The sequence below is a fragment of the Leishmania mexicana genome, chromosome 25 (assembly GCF_000234665.1).
Source record: "Leishmania mexicana MHOM/GT/2001/U1103 complete genome, chromosome 25".
Taxonomy (NCBI): domain Eukaryota; phylum Euglenozoa; class Kinetoplastea; order Trypanosomatida; family Trypanosomatidae; genus Leishmania; species Leishmania mexicana.
The window spans coordinates 519279-538382 of NC_018329.1; the positions used below are offsets into that span (position 1 = coordinate 519279).

The 19104-nt window shown below is 62.8% G+C and overlaps 4 protein-coding genes across 4 annotated transcripts; all 4 read right to left on the reverse strand.

Annotated features, from left to right (window-relative positions):
* Positions 1-459: 459 nt before the first annotated feature.
* Positions 460-3516, reverse strand: LMXM_25_1340 (putative protein transport protein Sec24C; the record flags this gene model as incomplete). Its single annotated transcript, XM_003876140.1, has 1 exon — positions 460-3516. The coding sequence occupies one exon, from the start codon at positions 3514-3516 to the stop codon at positions 460-462; it is 3057 nt and encodes a 1018-aa protein (XP_003876189.1).
* A 678-nt stretch (positions 3517-4194) lies between these two features.
* Positions 4195-11910, reverse strand: LMXM_25_1350 (conserved hypothetical protein; the record flags this gene model as incomplete). Its single annotated transcript, XM_003876141.1, has 1 exon — positions 4195-11910. One exon carries the CDS (start codon positions 11908-11910, stop codon positions 4195-4197), a length of 7716 nt encoding a protein of 2571 aa, XP_003876190.1.
* Positions 11911-12697: 787 nt separating this feature from the next.
* LMXM_25_1360 (conserved hypothetical protein) lies at positions 12698-15595 on the reverse strand (the record flags this gene model as incomplete). Its single annotated transcript, XM_003876142.1, has 1 exon — positions 12698-15595. The coding sequence occupies one exon, from the start codon at positions 15593-15595 to the stop codon at positions 12698-12700; it is 2898 nt and encodes a 965-aa protein (XP_003876191.1).
* Positions 15596-17342: 1747 nt separating this feature from the next.
* Positions 17343-18764, reverse strand: LMXM_25_1370 (conserved hypothetical protein; the record flags this gene model as incomplete). Its single annotated transcript, XM_003876143.1, has 1 exon — positions 17343-18764. The coding sequence occupies one exon, from the start codon at positions 18762-18764 to the stop codon at positions 17343-17345; it is 1422 nt and encodes a 473-aa protein (XP_003876192.1).
* Between the last annotated feature and the right edge of the window lie 340 nt (positions 18765-19104).

Consider the following 19104-nt stretch of genomic DNA (forward strand, 5'->3'; position numbering starts at 1 on the left):
CAGCAGCGGCGCATCAACACGCACGTACCACACAACTCGCCACAGACTTCCCCGCACCCGCACACACGTACACGCACCCAATCGCAAACAAACCCGCTGGAAGGAGAGAGGACAAGAGAAGGCGAGGAGGAGCAGTTTGACACGCACGCACGCACGCACAACATCAAGTGAAGCCCATAAAGAAAAGAAAAATGTATAGAAAAAGGGGAAAACACCCCTATAGCCGACGTGCACACACACACACACACATACACAGTGGCACCATCAGTGAGCTGGCGGCATAGGCTGGCCCCCACCGCCATCACCCGCCTTCTGTGATGTGTTCCTCTCTTTCTCTCTCGCTTACTGGCAGCCCATCCACCCCCACCACAAACATGGCTACCACCACCACCATCACCGCCATCCACAGTCATCGAAGGAATATGCCAGCGCCGTTCACCCGGTATAGGTGCACCAGGCTCATAGCACATGCGTCTGTATGGTGCGGTGTAGATGTGTCAGGTACTCATCGTAGCCCATCTTGCTCGTGCCCATCTCCTCCTTGAGCTCCTTGAAGAAGGCGTCCTCAGAGCGCTCGCCGTGGTGAATCACAATGAGGCGCCGCATGCCATCCTCGCGCAGCATGAGGGCGTACAGGACGTTGCGCAGGCGCTCGCTGAAGCACTCCTCGCCTGGCCCTCCGGCTACACACACGGATGCTGCATCAGGGGTGCCAAACAACGTATTCGCGATCTTCGGCGGCACATTTTCGCCAATCCACATGTACACAAGCCGCGCTTGCTCGTCACATAGCGCGTAAGTGCCATCTCGCGCTACGCTGTCGAAGAGCAGCTGACGATGATGCGGCAGAATGCAATTTCCTGTCGTCACGTCCAGCGTTCCGATCGTCGGGTCGCTCTCTAGGTCGTCCAGGCAGTAGAGGGACGGGTATAGGTAGCTGAGTAGCTTGTACGCCGGCATCGCAACGAGGTCGAATATGCTGGCCACGCGGTGGTCAATGTGCACAACGGTGCCCTCCGTCAGCGCGTCGGACTTCATCAGGCAGAGCAGATAGACCGGGAGCAACTTCAGCCGTGGCGGCATCAGAAGCGTATTCTTCTTATCGCGGGCGGCGGTCTTGATGTCCTCGTACTCGCCACTCAACTTGTCCGAAGCGCAGTACTGGCGGTAGGAGGAGAAGGCCTTGATGAGGCGGTCCGTCATTCCCTGGCGCGCCTGCTGCGGCCCTTTGTTCACCGCCTCTACCATGATATCCTGGATGAAGCCAAACAGGATCGCCTCCAGGTCCATGTTGCGGAAGAGAACGGTCAAGGAGGAGGCGACGCGCAGCCGACACGACTGCACCCGCACCCGACGGTGCCCAGAGCGAGTGGTGTACAGCAGCGCGGTCTGGAAATGGGCGTAGTTGTCCTTCGGTAGATGGTCCTCGTGCGCGAACTCCACAAAAAACGTGGAGCCGCCCGTGATGCTGGCCAGATCCATGTCCTGCACCGTCTGGGAGAGGTAGTGGCCCCGGTAGCGCTGCACATGGAGGCCGGTGCTGCACCGAACGCGCAGAATGCCAGCGTACCCGGCCTCCTCCGTGAGCAGCTGCTGCATGGAGGCGCTCACCTTGGTGTTATCGACAAGTGGGTCGTAGTTGCTAAATAGAAAGACGCGACCGTTCGTCACGTGGCACACGTTGGACAACGTCACCAGCTCACAGTATCCCGTGGCGAACATGAACAAGTCAAAAGAAATCTGCTGCCTCGCCGCCGCGGTTGCCGTGGTCGTCCAGAAGCCTTCGATGGGTCGCAGCAACTCCTTCTCGCGATCGGTGCCGTAGAGCTTGTGCTGCTCGCGAAGCACGATTTGTCCTATGCCGCGCTGCGGGTGCCGGCTCGCGCACATGATCACACGCCCACCATGCTGGCCCGCCAACACCAGCGTTGCCGCCTTCACCGCAGCACCGAGTGCACAGTCCGACTCGTCCACGTTCGCAGCCATACGTGGCAGCCGACTCAGGAAGGCCCCCAGGCGCTCCAGCTCCGCCCCCACCTCCATCCAGCACAGGCCCGTGAAGGGCAGCGGCACAAACGGGTTCTCGACGTCCGGGACGCACATCTGCGGCATATCGGGGTGGCGGAAGTCGTAGAAGTGCAGCTGCGAGGCGAATGTAATGAAAGACACCTTGCACTCAGGCGTCAGCTCCGCCATGCGCTGCAGGGCAGCCCTAATCGCCTCCGCGTAGTCGGAAAGAAACCGCTGCCCCGCGTCACGCGAGATGTCGATGAGAAACAGATGATGCAGCGGCCGACTGGGCAGCACAACGTTGTCCTCGGTGCGCAGCGCGTACTCTGGGAAGTCATCAACGTCGAACTCCACACTCCCGAAGCCCATTTCCGGGTGATCCGCCGCGTTCACCCGACGCCCCATTCCATCAACGGCGTCCAAGTCGTCGCCGATGACATCGTTGGTCACCTCGCAGAGCGGGCACTCCCACTTGCGGCCCATCTCGAGAAGTCGGGCGTGACAGCTCATGTAGCCGCGGCAGCGGTGGCAGCGCACAGGCGGCTTTGGCTGCTTCACCAGCGGCACCACCTCCTTGTTGTGGAGCGGCTGGCACAGCGGTGAGAGAATGGCACCGAACGGGATGTGACTATCCTTCACAAGTCGCTCCTCGCCCGGCGCACACAGCATGGAGGGGCGAAAGAACTTCGAGTTGGCGTTGCCGTTGTCGAGGCCAAGAAAGTCGACAGTGGCGTAGGGCGGCTCGTTCGTGCACGTCAAGTACTCGATCGGTGCACCGCTCTTGCGGGGGATGCTGCGCTCCGGGTTCGGCACGGAGCACACGTTCACAATGCGCGTCGGCGGCTGTCGAGCCAAGGCGCGCAAGGGACGGTTGTTGCCGCGAGCACCACTGCCCAGCATGGCGTCGCTGTACGGCTGAGTCGGCTCCGGCGGTAGTTGCTGCGCCACCGGCTCAGGTCTTGCGGAGGAAGGGGCTGGGTATGGGTCACTGGCCGCCGCAGCTGTGGATGAGGTGCCGCGTGGTGGCGGATAGGCTGAGCCTGGCGCTGAGGGTGCGGGCTGCCGGGATGGCGCGGAGGCGGTGGCAACGGCTTGATAGCCGTAAGAGTTGTATCCAGCCACGGACGGCGCAGGTGCGGAAGATGGTGACGCCGATGAGTTGATAGACAGCGCGTTTGCACATGAGGCTTGCGCGCTCGTCGCGGCGCTGCCGTATGGGTACGCAGAAGCTGGTGCCGCAGCGGCGCTCGGCGCAGCCCCAGCCGTGTATCCGTAACTGTCATAGCTGTACGACGATGGTCCAGCGGGAGCGGGCTGCTGTGGCGGCGCTGCAGCCTGCTGAGTGGCACCGCCGTAGTAGCTCGCCTGCGCGCCGTGGCCTTGATTGGGGTCATGATAAGAACTCGCAGCCGGCGTGCCTCCAGAGGCCGCAGCGGACCCGTAAGCCCCGTAGCCGCCATACCCGCCCCCGTACGGGTTCGACGAGTGGCCTTGCGGGTTGTACATGGTGCAGTGAGCACGCGCAAAACGCGCAGACTTTTGAAGCACAACGGCGTGAGTGCGAAGCGGAAGGGAAGTGAGCCGGGTAGACAACCGTGCGAGAGTGGGCGCTTGTATGCCTTTCCTGTGCCTTCACGTATCAACGACGGGATTCATAGAGCGAGTGCGTGTGCAATGCTGAGGAGGCGCGAGTGAGTGAGCAACGCGAACCAGTCAAGAAGGGCGGCGGGGGGCGGGAGGATCGCGGCAAGTGACAAAAGACGGAGGAGCAAGAGAGAGGGGTGGATGGTGTCGTGCGCGCCGGCGGCAGACAGCCGTGGTCGCACAACAGCAACTCCAGAAAGTGCCCCGACCAACGTGAACGCAAGCACATGCAAAGCGAGAGAGACGCACACGGAAAGCACGCACCTGCACTACATAGAGCGAGTTAGGGTTGCTGCCGATGCTGATGGGGGGAGAGGGGGGCGTGTACGTGTGGAGTCCCTGAGGGGTAGAGACGGTGTTGAGAGTAAGAAAGAGGACGAAGGGAGTCGCGAGTGTGCGTGTGCGTGTGAGGAGGGGGTAGGAGAGGTGTCCACACAATCGAAGTAAAAATGAGGGAGGAAGCTACACATAGAAGTATGTACATCAGTCCAGTAAGGAGGCAAAGGATAAGACGAACGAATGGGCGCCGTGAGCACAACGCTACACCTCTGCGTCACGGCTGTCGCCACGCAGCACCACGTAGGTCGGTGGCTGAGCGGCAGCACCGACGACAATCACCTTGAACAGCGACTCATACCGCACATCGGAGAACTCGGAAAAGGTGACACTCACCTCAAGACGGCCAGACTCACCGCCCAACGACGCGGCAGGGACGACGCCTTCTAGCGGACTAAGCGAGAACCGCGCCGGTTCATCCGCGTACACGAGGTCAGGGCGACCCTCCGCGGGCGGCGCCACTTCAGGCATCTCCACGGCAGCCTTCACCTTACGCGTAATCGAGTCGCACTGGCGCTGGGTAGCCGAGACGCCGAACTGCGTCGTCGTCGTATTGGCCACCAAAAGACACTGTGACACAGCAGGCGAGAAGACAGTCGCCTCGCCGTAGCTCATGCCCTGCCGCTGCTGAAGCCGGAACGTCCGCATCGTCTCCTCGTCGGTGTCAGTGACGGGGCGGATTCGGTAGCCCACCGGAACGGCGCTCCGGTTGAGCAGCATAAACCTTTGCGTATACGCCACCTGTTGGCGGCCGTCGTGGCGCTGCTGGCCCGGGCGGAACCACACGACGCCAGGACTGCACTCCAGCGACGGCCGTGTGAGAGGCACGCAGAGAGAAAGAAGCTGGCAGGGTGCCTGGACGCAGTCGTCGGGGGAGGCGCACGCGGTTTCAGCGGATTCAGACGTGGGCAGGAACTGCACCCTCAGCAGCCCCTCCACCGCAGGCGCCTTGCCCGACAGGGAGGGTTGTGGTGGTGCACTGCACACAGCTTCGCACGCCTGTCGCCACGTAGAGCTTCCGGTGTGTGCGTCAACCTGCATGTCAAGCGCATCCATGCTATGTAGCGTGTACTCGTGCTCCGCCGCACCAGCCTCAGCTGTCGCCAAACCAGAGGCGAACAGTTCCGTCGACACATCATGGCCGGAGCGCCACAGGGCACACCGCACGATGGAAAACAAGCTTGCACTACCGCTCCTTTCGGCTTTGGGCAGCGACAGGGCAAAGCGCACTGACGAGCTGTTGCGGTTCGTTAACCTTATTGTTTTCGTGCAGAGCGACGCAGCCGAGGCATCTGCTGCTGCTGTTCTCCCCTCCATGTACTGCACCGCCGGAAAACGGACGCGCCGTTGTGAAGGCTCGACGGTTAGGTGTGGTCGGCCGCACCGCGCTCGCAGGCGCAACTCGATCGACGTAGAGTACTTGCGGGTCTCTTCCTGCAGTGCACGACGGCGGCTTTCCATGAAGGCCAGAAGCGCCTGCCGCTCCTCTGCTTCCCGCTGCAGCACCTCCAGTGACACAACGGAGCCTGGTCGCTGCGAGGTGACGGTCATCCTACCACTGCTTGCATCGCCGTCGGAGTTGTCGCTACCGCTGTCAGCGCCGCTCTCCGCCGGCTGGGCAGCAGTAGCAGCAGCAGTGGTGGCACAACCTTTGGCCACAAGTGCGTCACCAGTCACCGCGGCGCGGCTAGAGGCTCGCTGTGCTGTCTCCAAGGGCCATACCACACGACTGCCGCGCACCACTCGGCCGCCAGAGCGGGTACGCAGTGGCCGCATCACAGTCAACTGCGCCACCGACAGGCTGGGTCCGCCTGAACCGCCCGCCGCAGCCGCCGGATCGGTGGCTGGGTTTGCTCCGCTGAGTGGGTGGGCCACGCGCTGGGACGGGTAGCGGTCCGCGTAGCGAGCGTAGAAGTCGTCGACGAGGAAGACGTCGTTCAGCTCGCTGTGAGCCAGCACCGCGTGGACGCAGACACTGCCCTCCCACCAGTGCTCGGAAGGCGGCAACATTGCCTCCTCCTCGTCCTCCTCGTCTTCGCTATCGTCCGCGGGATGGGCTGTGGGAGAACTCTTGGTCTCTGCCCTGCCGTGGCCCTTACCGCTATTCGAAGCAGCGTAGCCCAATGAGCTACCGCGGTCCTCATAGTACTCGCCCGCATCCGACCCTTCTGTGAGCTTCGCCGCCGGCGTGAACTCCAGCAGCACATCGCGCCGCGAGTGGGCGGGGATGCGCAGCTGGAACGGCATCGCTGTCACCCTCCCTACACGGTGACGCTCCTTCTCTCGATCCTCCGCGTTCATGGAGCACAACCTGAGCTCCACCTGATCCGCCGGCGCGTTCGGGTCGACGGCGTGCACAGCCAGGCCAAGCGGGCACGGGAATACCTCCACCGTCACGTCCATGTCGCGTGACACGCGGTTGATGAGCCAAATTGACCGCCGTGACGTTCCAAGCGGCGCAATCACGGGCGGCATCAGCAGCACCTCCTTGCCGTCTCGCCCACCTTCCTTTACGAGCCCCGACGTGGCTGTATCAAGCACAATGGGCTTGCCGTACACCTCGTAATCGACAGGGATTTGAAGCCACGGCAGAGCCGCGCCAGCGCGCACGCACAGCTGCTCCGCGTAGCGGCCGGGTAAGCTGCACAGCAGGCGGACAGGCAGCCGCACCTGACTGTACGGGCCCAGACTGCCTGTCAGGGAACCGAGCAAGGTCACGCAGCTGCGACCGTCACCGAGAACCTGCTGCGCGGCCTCCACAATCTGCCGCTGCTCCTGTTGCACCGTTACGCCGCTCTGTACGCTCGTGATCCAGAAGGCCGGGAGCGTGGCGCCACTCTTGCCGCCGTTGCTGTTGCGCCCTGTTGCTGCCCTCGATGCCAGGGCTGAGAATGGCGACAGCGGCTGCTCCTGCTGCTTCTGCAGTTGAATCTGGGTGGTTTTGCGGCTGCTGCCTGACGCACCGGCGCGGCTTTCTCGCGCGCTGCTGCTGACACTGCGACTGGTCCACCTCTCCGCCCTCTTGCGCTTGTCCAGAATGCCCTGCGCACCCGGCGCCTCCATCGGCAGTGGCGTGAAGAGCTTTGCACGCGCCTCGTAGTTCGCCTCGCAGCCAGTGTAGTTCTCCAGCACGACCGTCAGGGAGCGGCGGGAGATAGGGACGTCATCGGGTATGTAGTCGACCAGACTCAGCGCCGCACAGTAAGGGCGTGCCACGAGAGTGGTTGCCTGCTCCTCGCACATCAGTGAGCCATCCAGTGCGGCAGTGGGACGCGCGCACAAGGCAGCCTCGAGCGCGTTCCAGAGGAGTGCCCGCACGTACGCTTCTGTGGGCATGCGCAGCGGTGAAAAAGCTGCTCCGCGGTCGTTCGGCGACGCTTCCGGTACTACGTCCACGGAGACGGCCAGCGCCTCGACGGTGTCACACCGCACTTCCACGAACAGCGCCTGCCGGCTACGCTTCGACACAACGCCGAGCAGGGTGGAGTAGCAGTCCTTGGCCCTTGCCACAGTAGCGGTATGCCCCTGCGTACTCACAAGCGACGTTGATGTGTCACGCCGGTCGCCTCGGTTCACAAGTCCAAGAGGACCGGCTTCGAAGCGGCAGCGTACTGGCACTGTCAGCTGCTCCCCGGCGCATAAGACGTGCTCGGCCTTGTAATCGAGCTCCATGTACCATGGCGCCGGGGTTGCCGGAATGACGGTGAAGGCGGTGTCGAGCGCAGACCGGTTCGACACGTGGAAGGCTCCGGACTGCCACACGCCCTCCGGCACGACCCCGAACTGCACGACGGGATCCTCAATGACGAGCAGCGGCTGCTGAATCGTTGCCCGCGTCTCGATCGCGACTGACGCGCCGCCGTCACGCACGGTGAGCTCGAAAAACGTCTGCGCGTCCTCGGTGGAGACGACCTTGCGATACACCGTGACCTCGACCGTGTTGCCAGCGCCGAGGCGGCACGATTCGGGAATGAACACGAAGCGCGGTGGGTGGCGCATGAGCGGGTCGCAGAGGTCGAATACGACAGGGATGGAGTTCGGGTTCGACACGGTGAAGGAGGCCGCCGCCTCCTGGCCGATCTCGATCAGCCCAAAGTCCAGCAGCTCAGCGCTGGTCATAACAGTCGGCCCAACGCCGGTGGCCGTGACATGCAGAGCGTAATAGCCCCAGTCCTCAGCGTGTTGCTGTTGGTGCGCGTCCTCCACGGCTGTCACCATCACGGGGAGCGTCCCTCCGCTGGCGCTGTTGGCTGTGAGTGGACGCTTGCCGACCCTCAGCGTCCCCTCCTGTGGTGGCGAGGTCAAGAGTGTGCGTCGGCCCGCCACACCGGCGCTGGTGCACCCTCGTGGATTTGCCAGCAAGGAGAGTGACGTGCACTTTGAGAGCCCGGCCGTGGAAGCGGTGCTCACTGCGGCCAAACGCGCGCACAACAGCTCCACCTCTGGTACCCAGCACGGTACAATGGCGTAGTGCGGCCCGATTGCCTCCAGCGTGAAGTGGACAGTGATGGTTACCGTGCTGTGTGGTGGAATACGGCCCTTGCGAGGCTGGCACTGAACGGAGATGCCGTCACTGGGTGCAAAGGAGGCGCGCCAGCGCTCATGCGTGAGGTTGGTGCTCGTGCGCTCGGATAGGTATCCATGCTCCTGGACAGAAGCGGCAAACTCGGCAGCGGTTGGGTCCAGCACAAAGTGCATCTCGATGGGCGAATTGTTCTGCAGCGACACCGTGCGCGTTGTCCGGGACTGGATGAGACACTCGACGCGTTCCTCGAGCACCGCCGGGTCGATGGAGAGGGTGGGCAGCACCGGCTGCTGATAGGTCAAGAAGCCGGTGGCGAAGACGGCGTCAGCGCTGCCATGGCCATCGTGCTGGCCTGGCGCGGTTTGAAACCGTGCGAAGACGGCGATAGGGTCCAGGTAAGTCATCTGAAGTCCATTGGGAAGCGCCGCTGCACGCACAGCGTCGTCGGCGAGAGGGCTGCCACCGTCTTGCGTCGAACCATGCAAGCGCCAAGGAATGGGTCGATTGCGGCGGTACAGTTCCAGCACCCCCGCGTCCACAGACGGTAGCTTCGCCGCATTCCGTGGCGCGGCGGGGTCGGGCATCTTGTCCAGGAAGAGGTTGTAGAGCGTCTGCAGCGGCTGCAGTGTGCGCGGTGTCACGGTGAGGATGAACGTGGTCGTGCTCATCGGTGGCAGTACTCCAAAGGTCGGTGTGATGTGAGAAGTCCTGCTGGCGCCCACACCAGCGGCAGTGACTTCGGTGGAGGTAGTGGTAAGCTGCGGCCTCGGGGCACACGCCTGGTCTCTCTCGTCGGTACCCCTCTGATCCTCCTCCGCATCGCTGCCGCTCTCCTCCGTGAATGGCAGCTCGCAGCCGCGCCAGTGGTAAGGCAGCGGGACGGCGCAGTCGTTGCTCACCGTCACCGACACCTCCGTCGGCACACCTGGTATCGTGCCCCTCAGAAGGATATGGAGTGGCGCCTCGCTCTTGCGCTGCTGCCACTGCGGCACGGCACATTCCTGAACCAGCTGCGGCCCAAGCGAGGTGATCCTAACACGTGGCGCAACACCGACGCCGAAGAGCGCCAGTGTATGCTCTGCAAGGACGGGGCTGTCTGCGGCATCGCTGGCGCACACCGCCACAGTGACACTCGCCTCACATGGGCCCTCCGACAATGGACAGAACGACACCTGGAGTGGCATAGCGTGGCTGGGGGGCAGCGTCGTGGACACCACCGCCGGCAGCGACACGGTAAACTCCGGTGACGAGCTCAGGACGTGCACCACTGCCGTGGAGCCTGTGTTCTCGAGGTAAAGCCCCTGCTTCACTTCGGCGAGGATAAGCACCTCGCCAAAGGTCACAACTGCTGCGGAGGAGTCGCTCACATCCAGGCGCACTGCGCGAGAGGCAAGCGCGTCGTGAGTGATGAGCGGTGGCGCCTGTGCAGCGGCAGACCCACTTGCATCCATCGTATTGGCGCCGTCGCTGGCCCCTCCCTCCGCCCAAACCACCGGTGCCGGGTCGGGCGCCAACGTCTCCGTGCCTTCTGTGGGCCGCGTGACGGCCACAGTGGGGCCGCGCCACCACTCAAAGTGCGGCAGCACCACCCGCGCCTGCAACGGCACGGACATGAACCGCCACTGTGCGCCCTCTCCGGTCCGATCATTGAACTCTCGCGTCACGCCCATCTCCAGCACCGTATCCACCGTCGCCGTGGATGCCTCGAAGGAGGTGGGGCAGAAGATAACCTCCACCTCTACGTACCCGCCGCAGCTCAGCGGCGACTCTGGCGCCACCGCCGTCGCAGCAGCACCGGAGGGTGCGATGCAAATGGAGCGGTACGTGAGCCACGGGTGCGAAGCCGGCTTCAGACGCAGCCGGGTTCGGTAGGCATTGTTAGTCACAAACCGGACGACCTGCCGGCTCGGCACCCCTACGCAGGTGGAGACAGAGAGACGGCCGCCATCGATGGAGCACTGAACGCCATCGAGAGGGTTCGCAGTCGACAAGGAAAAGGCGCCGCCTCGCACACAAGACGGCGCCGGCAGAGCCTGGCCCCTCTGCCGAGGGCTACTAGTGCTGCCACCGGTGGTGACCCGTTTCCTGGTGCCCGGCTGCGTTTGTGACTGCTTCTGCTCCCGAAAGGAGTGCGCTGGCCGATGTTTTGACTCCCTGGTGCCGCTACTATCTGCATCGCTTGCATGAGGAGGTAGCAGCGGCGACCCTGCGCTGACGCCGGCGCAGCGCGCTGCTGTTTCAAGCAGGGGTGGCAGCAAACTGCTGCGGGCGGTAGCGGCTGGGCTCTTGCGCGTCATCCCTGGCGCGTGTGTGCGCAGCTGATCCTTCAGCGCCTCGACCACGTCTGCAGCCGCGCAACTTTCTCGGTGCACATCAGCGGCAAAGGTGTTTGTCATGGCGGGGCGATAGCCGTACTCCTTCTTGAGCATCTCATTGTATTCAACGGCAAACCGGTGGGCGTCGATCAAGAACGGCGGCGGTACCGCGAGCGCCGATGCGTCCTCCGTCTCTTGGCGGCTGCGACGGGGGTTCGCCGAGACAGCAGCGCCGCTTTTGTCTACGATGTGCGCGCGGGCCTCTGTGGAGCTACCGGTGCGCCCCAAACGGCCATCCTTCCTCGCCTTCTGTCGGGTCCCGCCAAGGCTACTCAGAGCGGCGCCGCTCCGCTCCGATGTGCAGCGTAGCGTGGTTGTGGCTGTCCCTTCGCTGAGCGCGAACGAGGCCCTGCGGCGCTTATGCGTGGAATACCGGGCTGGGTGGAATACAGACGAAGCGTGTGGCGCCGCCACTACTGGAGCGGGTACAGTGGGACCTGCGGTGAAAGTAGGGACTTCAAGCACTTCACACAAAGCGTACGCGCCGGCTGGCTTGCTGGTGAAGCGGCGCAGCTCATGCGCTTCTCTTTCCAAGTACAGCTCCACTTGCCTCTGCGTGCTGCTCAGCTGATCAGCGTACTGCACGGCGAGCTGGCGCGCTGGTCGTCGCTGCTGGGCTTCCGTGGCAGCTTGAATGCTTTGCTGAAGAAGCGCCTCACGCTTGGCATTAAAGAGAGCCACCTCGGACTGTCTCTGCTGATGTGCCTGCCTCGACCTGGGCCGCTTCGTGTTGGACCGCGCAGACGACGGCGACGACGGTGGCGGTGGCGGCGACTTCGCATTTACAGACCGCGACAGCGAGACAGCCGAGGCGAGGTGTGGGAAAACGCCCGGGTGCTCCTTGAGCAGTTGCGCATCCACCTCCGCCTTGCAGCGAGCCTCCAGCTCCTGCTGCGACTGTGCCGCGACCTGCTCATGCTCCTGCTGCAGCTGCCGCAACTCCTCCAGCTCACTCGCAAAGCACCGGTAGGCCGTTTGCGCCCACGAGGACACGATCGTGAGGTCGTCCTCGATGTTCATAGCGGCAAGTTGCAGCGGGAGAGATAAGGTGGAAAAGCGAAGAAAGGTTGAAGGGCGCGAAGGCACTGCTGGGCTGCCCTGCGTGGCTGCAACTAATGGCAAGCCGCGCCAAGTGTTGTTGTTGGGGAGGGGGGGCTGCTGCTTGCAACTCTCCCTTGCGGAGACGGTGTATCTGCAGCTGTGTGTATGTGAGGGCAAGGGAGATGGGATGCATGTGCGGAAGTTGTGGTGTTCAGAACGAGGAAGAGAAGGGAGCGGAGTTGGCCAGGAGAAGAGGATCATCGAAGGCGGCGAAGTAGAGGAAACGAGAAGAGGCAGAGGATAGCGCTCTGTGGCAGGACGCCTCATCCTGTAAAACTGCACCTGCACGAACACGTGTCCTTGACGGGCTCGCGCTTTGAGGACGAGTGCATGCGTGGGCGTACGTGAGCTCCCTGGACAACGCACTAGCCCCTCCCCCGCCCTGGCTTCCATATGTTCCCTGTGTATCCTTGATTCACGTAAGCGCATCCAGAAGATGCCCGCGCGGCCTTCTCAGGGTACGGTGGCGGTGGTGGTGCATGCGAGAAGGCGACGCATCTTTGTTGATTCTCGCGCATGTGTCTTGGAGGGGGTGGGAGCCTGTGTGCTCCCCTCCCCGCACCCACTGCCGCCGACCGACCTGCTCCTCTTATCCCTTATGGCCAATATTTCGTTTCCTCTGCATCTATGGCGCTTAGTCGTACCGGTGCACAATGTCCGTAGTGTGTGTGTGTGCAGCATGCGCGCGCCTCTCTCGCTGCTCACCTCAAAGATCATCGCCCTCACCAGCGCCCAAGGACGAGGAGGAAGCAGGGATCACGGCATCAGGGAAGGAGGTCTCATGAGCCTCGAGCAACTCAGCAACTGCCACCTGGAACTCCTCGAGTCGCTCGCGCAGCCCCTCCATTGTGGCCCGTGCACGCTGCTCTGCCTCGGACAGCGTAGCGGCCGACTCCGTGCTCACAGACGCCTGTGCTGGCCCCACCCCATCTTCCATGAGCACAGCCTCAAGAGCCGCAGCGGTAAGTGAGACGGCGTTGTCTGCGGCCGCAGCGCCCGTGGCATCAGGCACTAAAATTTCTTCTGTTGCCTTGACGCCAGTCGTCAGCACCGGCTCCCAGGCCGACTCCATCTCGGCCCACGGAATAAAGGCGAACAGAGCGTCGATGTGCTGCTGTACACTTGAACGGACAAAGCGGTAGCACAGCGCTTGACGCACCTCCATTGCCGCTGACTCGTGCGCCCACTCGTCGCCGTTGCCTTCACGGTAGAGTGGTGCCGCCGACCCCCTCAGGGATGCGGCAGCAGCACCGTCGGTGTTGTCGCTCGGCAACGACAACGTCAACGGAGGCGGGGGCACAAGAGGGAGGTCGCGCACGATCGCATGGCACAACCGCAGCACCATTGTGCTCCACGCGAGTGCCGCGCATGCGCGCTCAATGTGCTTCGCCATGAACGGCGAGTTGGCAAGCACAGAGGCGAAGGTCGACTCCACCTCTTTCAGCGGTCGCCGCTCCCCCGCGTTGCTGCTTGGGTCACCCGTGTTACTCAGAGCCACAGCACGCGTGTCGTAGCCTCTGGCTGTAGCGCCGCCCTTGTGCGACGTGGAGAAGCCTTGTGACTTGTCGTGTCGACGGCGCCGCTGATGCTCCTGCGCCTCCGCCTTCTCCGTCACCGCCGCAAAGGGGCAGGAGAAGCACTGTGAGACGCGAGGGAACGCCTCGAAGGGCAGCAGTCGCACTCGCACACGCTTTGGTCGGCGACAGCCCATCTGCTGATAGGCGCCGTTGTTGAAACGAGGGTAGGGCTGATGCAGGCCCTGCGGTGTGGACGCTGGATCAGACCCGCTGTCAGGATCACCAAGTCGGTGCTGTTCCCACACGAGGGAGTCCTCGTGCTGGGTGCGCTGCGCCTCCGCCTGCTCCGCAGCCAAGGCGGCGTGCTGATGCAGTGAGTCGCCCACGTGCCGCACCACATCGCCGAGGGACTCCGCAACGATGCGCACGAGTAAGGCGGCGCAGAGCCACAGAAGCAGGGGTTTGTACACCTCCTCCTTGACCTCGTCCACAAAGTGCAGAGGTGCAGCGCGGCCGCTGCTGGACGTGCTCGACGCCGTCGGAAGTGTGTGCGGGTAGTCGGCGTTCGAGTTTTTCGTCTGCTGCAGTGTCGAGTCGGTCAACGTCGTGAAGCCACGCAGGTGGCCGACGAGAGCGCGCAGCACATCCTCCTTAAGCCCAAGTGTGTAGTGGAAAAAAAGGTACTTGGCAGCGTACGGGGCCTCGCTGACCGCGTTCGGCAGTCGCTCCGGCAGGCGCTGCGGCCCACTGGCGGCGATGGCGAGGCTCATTAGGTCGAACCAGTCTAGGAAGTATCCGCGGTTCAGCAGGCGATGGCTTTGCTCGGGCAGCCGGGACCACACCTTCGCCACGAGGAACGGCGCGGCGTCGTCAAGGTAGTGGGAGAGGAGGGCGTCCGCCAGCGCGGCCTCCGTGTACAGCGCTGGCGGCGACCTGCCAGCAACGGCTGACGTGGAGCTCAGTGCGGACGTGTCGATGTCGGGTGCGGCAACGGCGGGCAGCTCCCGCACGAGCGCGAGGCGCCGTAGACAGCGAAGCAGCTCGAGGCACTCGGTATCCGAGTAGCTGTTGTAGTTCTCTCCCATCGCAATGGCGAGCGAGACCGCCAGCGCCGGCTCCTCCACCTCGACCGTGGCCAGTGCCTTGAGCAGCAGCAGCGCCAGGCGAGGTGAGAGCCCGACGGTCGGCGCCGCTCGCGCGCGGCGGAGAAGCTGCAGGGCGCTCTGCGCGCTGGCCGCATCGCGGTGCTCTCCCTTCCACCGCAAGGTCATGAGTGGTGCGCTTGGGCTGGTGAGGAACGGACCGTGGGACACGTCGAGTACCAGTGACGGTACCGTGTCCACACCGCTGAAGCCCAGGGTGGACCGCGTGTGGGGCCGCTTTGGCTGACCAGACTTGCGCCGCACAAGCGGAGTGCGCCGCTTGATACACACAGGTGTTCCGGTAATCATGACGACCTCCCCATCCTCGGTAGAGGAGTTGAGGCCACAGCTGTGGCTCCCCCGCCCGTCGCCTACGGCTGACTCGCGCGGCGATAGTGATATCGACGAGCGTAGCGGCGATGGGGCCACCTCCGTGAGATACGGGCGGCAGTGCTTCGTGGTACCAAAAAGGCTCTCCGGCACGAGACTCGTGCAAAAGACTCCGTCTTCGCGATCCCAGGCAAAGCGAATCTCAAGCAGTCGCTCCACCACGCGGTCCATCGAGTCGTCGCCGAACTGGGTCGGGGTCGGCTCCAGAACATCGTGCCGCTTGCGACGCGTGCGCACCCTGCTGCCGGCGCGGTCCCATGGCGTGCCCCAACTGCGCCTCGGGTCCGTCATCATGCGCACAGCGTCAAAGCTGCTGATCACACCCGACGTCCGAGTGATGGGGAGACGCGCGAGAGGAGAGAGGCGGTACTCCGTCTTGAAGTAGTTCGCGAACGGCCGCTTCGACTTCTTCAGCGCCTTGCGGCCAGCGTGCTGGCGGGCTGCGATACCGGCGTCGAGCTGTTGGTGCGACGTGAGCCCGGGCGACATCCAGGAAGCTCGAAAGCGCGGCCTCGCTCGCGATGAGGTTGACCATCGCCCCACCGTCGTCTTCATGGAAGTGCTAAGGGTAGCTGCTCGTCTCGCCCTCTTGAAGGAGATCCCGTGTCACGAGAGTAGCCAGGCAAGGGCGACGGCGAAGGCGAGAAGAGAAGGGGTGATTGCTTTGGCGACTAGGAAGCTCTCCAGGTGCGTGTGGGAGGGGGGGTGCAAGTATATCAGCAAGAAGGTGAGCGAGCAGGGGGAAAAAGCAACACAGCAACACAAGCCAGGAGAGAGCGAAAAGGCGGTTGCATACGACGCGTCGCGCGATACCTCCCGCCTCCCTCCCTGTTCTTTTGTGCCCCCTTACTTTGTTCGCCTCCCTTCTGACTTCGCTCCGTGAATAGTACGCTCTATGCGATGCTGTAGAGATGGCCAGTTGTATCTGTGTGACGGCTCTTGAGTATTCTATGGCGCAAGCACGAACGCACGAACACTCTATACAGGTGGCCCTGTATCTGCGGCGTGTAGGTGGCCCACTACGGGTACTAGGGTTGTCCTCCACCGTCCTCACCCTTGCATTGAATGCTGGGGAGGGGGAGGGGGTGTGCGGCACTCTCCGGAAGGATGCCACCCACCACGTCTCTGTGCCTTCGTTGTGTTGCTCTGTATGTGCCTTCGTCGTCGCTCTACTCACTCCTCTCGCCTTTCAGCTGCAGCACTGCCCACAAGCAACAGGCGGGGGAAGCTGCACACACGTCAGCTGGAGACCAGTAAGAAAGGGTGCGACGGCGTTCGAACAAACAGTGGGGAAGCGCAGAGACATGCGGTCTTTTGCATATGCGAGCACGTGCACGCGCTGTGACGGAGGATGCTGTGCGGGGAAAAGGATGAGGATGGCGCCCCTGCTTTGCCGAGCTATGTGCAGGAATTAAGGCGTCTGCGTGAATGAACCTCGATGGCGCACGAAACGCGCAGGCGCATGCAGCTAAGCACGGACACACGGGACGAGGGGGTTGGGGGAGGGGGGCCGGTACCGCTCCTCTGCAGGCTGATCCGCCGTTTTGGTTTTTTTTTCCTAATTCCTTGATGGTGTACGTCGTTGTATGCATGTGTGTGTGCGCGTGTGTGTGTGTGTGTGTGCAGTGGGGGGAGTTGAGTGCGTCGATGAAAAGAGCGGCATGGGAGGAAGCGATAGGAGCGAAGCCCATGACCAGAGCATGAGAAAAGAAAAGCGAGAAGGGAGTTTGCTGATGGCACGAGCCACGTCCATTGAAGCGCTCACACATTCCCTCAGCCTCCTCCCCCAGTCCTTTTGCAGTTCGGGAGGTGATGGTATCTCGTATTAAAGCAAAGGTAGCGCTGTTCGGGCTGCTCGCGCAGACCTGCATGTGTCCATAGGATCCTGACAACACTTACTCTGCAGTGCACGCGAGGTTATGTGCGTGCGTGCATCCATCAGCAAGGCGCCAGCGCACTTGCCGTGCACGGCAATACAACTACGAATAGCGACCCCGACCGTCAAGGCAGTCCAAACTCAACACGCAGAGAGACGCGTGGCATCCCTATCAACGTGATCGAATATATATATATACGTATGCTTCTGTCTGCCAGAGCAACGGGATCAGGTTAGCGCAACAGTCAGTCAGAGTCACCGTCGTGGACACCCCCCTCCCCAACCCGCAACCTTGCTTTGTGTCCAAGCCACCATCACCCCTTAATGGGGAGGGGGGACGGCATGAAAGCAGCGAAAGACGAGAAGCGGAGCAGAGCAGAGCCCAAGCCACTTCCTCCTCCCCCCTCCCTCCCTTCCAATTCGTATTCAGGAGTAGTTGCCCTTGTTCGTCAGTCCGTAGGCTGGATGATCGTCTTTCCAGTCGTCCCAGGCGCTGTCCTTCTGCCGCTGGCGCTCCTCCACGCCGTCCAGACCAAGACGTGCGTCCTCCTCGGCCTGTTGCTGCTGCTTCGCCTGGGCCTCGTCCATCTGCCGCTGAATCTCCGCCATCTCCAGTTCGGCGAACTCCTGCAGTGTCATGGTCGGAGCGTTGCGGTCTATCATCAACTCGTTCCGGATCTGCTGACGGTACACTTGAGCATTGCTGCTGCCGCGGATGGCGAGAGAGGAGGCGGCGACAGTCGTCACGGTCGCTGCAGGTGCTGTAACGCCGCCCGACTGCACAATGTCGCTGGTGCGCACCTGCTGCGGGTGATCGACTGTCCCAGCCGCCATCATGCCGCCCGGCAGAATCGTGTAGGTGTGCCGCCCCAGCGACAGCTCTCCCCGGCGCACGGAGTCCATGGTGTCCTGGTACTGCTTCGAGATGGCGGCCCGCTGATCTGGGTTTAACGCCTCGAGCATGCTGAGCTCACGAGACGATATTTGAAGCTGATGGCAGCCTTCATAAATAGACCACTTCAGCCGCGCCAACGCACGCGCGCGCAGCGTCTCCTCCTCCTCGCCTCCCGTTTCCTCTGCCGCCTCGCCCTCCTCGGCCATCAGCTCCCGCATGCGGCGCCGCTTCGCCCGGAGGTAGCCCACCTTGTCATCCTCGGCCTTCAGCGCCGCCCGAAGCGATGCGATGGTGCGAGAGAGCTCAATGCGCTGCGACCGTTGGTCGGCACGGTACACGGCATGCGTGTTCAGCATCTTCTTGTCGACAAGCTCGATATTCTCCATCCACTCAAAGAACACCCTGAGCCACGCGTGAGAGCGGGCAAGCGCCTCTTGCCGCGACAAAGACCGCAGCTCCTCCTCTCGAAGGGAGCGAGAGGTCAGATTAGCCGCGGAATGCGCGACCGTTTCCATGTGTTGCGCACCCTTGTCCTGCTCACTTTGACGAAGCACGTCCTCGCCCCGCATGCGCTCGTCTGCCGAGCCCGCTTGCTGCTCCGCGATCCTGTTGCTGCTGTCACCACCGTTCCCAGCGCGGCTATCCTGGGCACGTTTCATGGGGCCCTGGATGCGCTGGAAGAGGTCCGCCAGAATGTACGGTGTCCACAGCATCTCCAGCGCTGTCGTCGAGTAGTCGTCGATCTCGTCGTTTGGTGAAAAAGCTCCAACGGCGGAGAGGTGGCGCCAGAACAGCTCAAACTCCGCCACCAACACGCGTATCTGGGCGTTGAGTGTGGCATCTGTGCTGGGGAGAGAGGAGTTGACAACTTCACCAATGTAGGTGTCGCAGAGGCTGTTGAAGTGTCCCTTGACGGTAACGCAGTCACGCCCCGCATCCGTGCTGTTCGACATTGCGCCTCAATCGTGTGGTCCGAAGTGGCAATGGCGGGCGGCTGCAACGTCTTTCTGCCTCCTCTAGTCGGAGAGAGAGGGGGGGGGACTGCACACCGCTGCCGACACCTTCGATGAGAACGTAAGAGAAACCAAGCGAAAACGTGAGGCGTTCTGCCTATCCACGATCACAAGACGCGTGCGCACACACACGCGATCACGTCCGCCTTCGTTCCGTCGGCACGCGGCTCCAAACCCTGTATCCTTTTTCACTTGTCTTGCACGCCTGCTGATGTGATGCTGCTCCTCTCGGTGAACGATGAAGGCACGCGGTGAAAGGAGAGAGAGGTGAGGAGGCGGA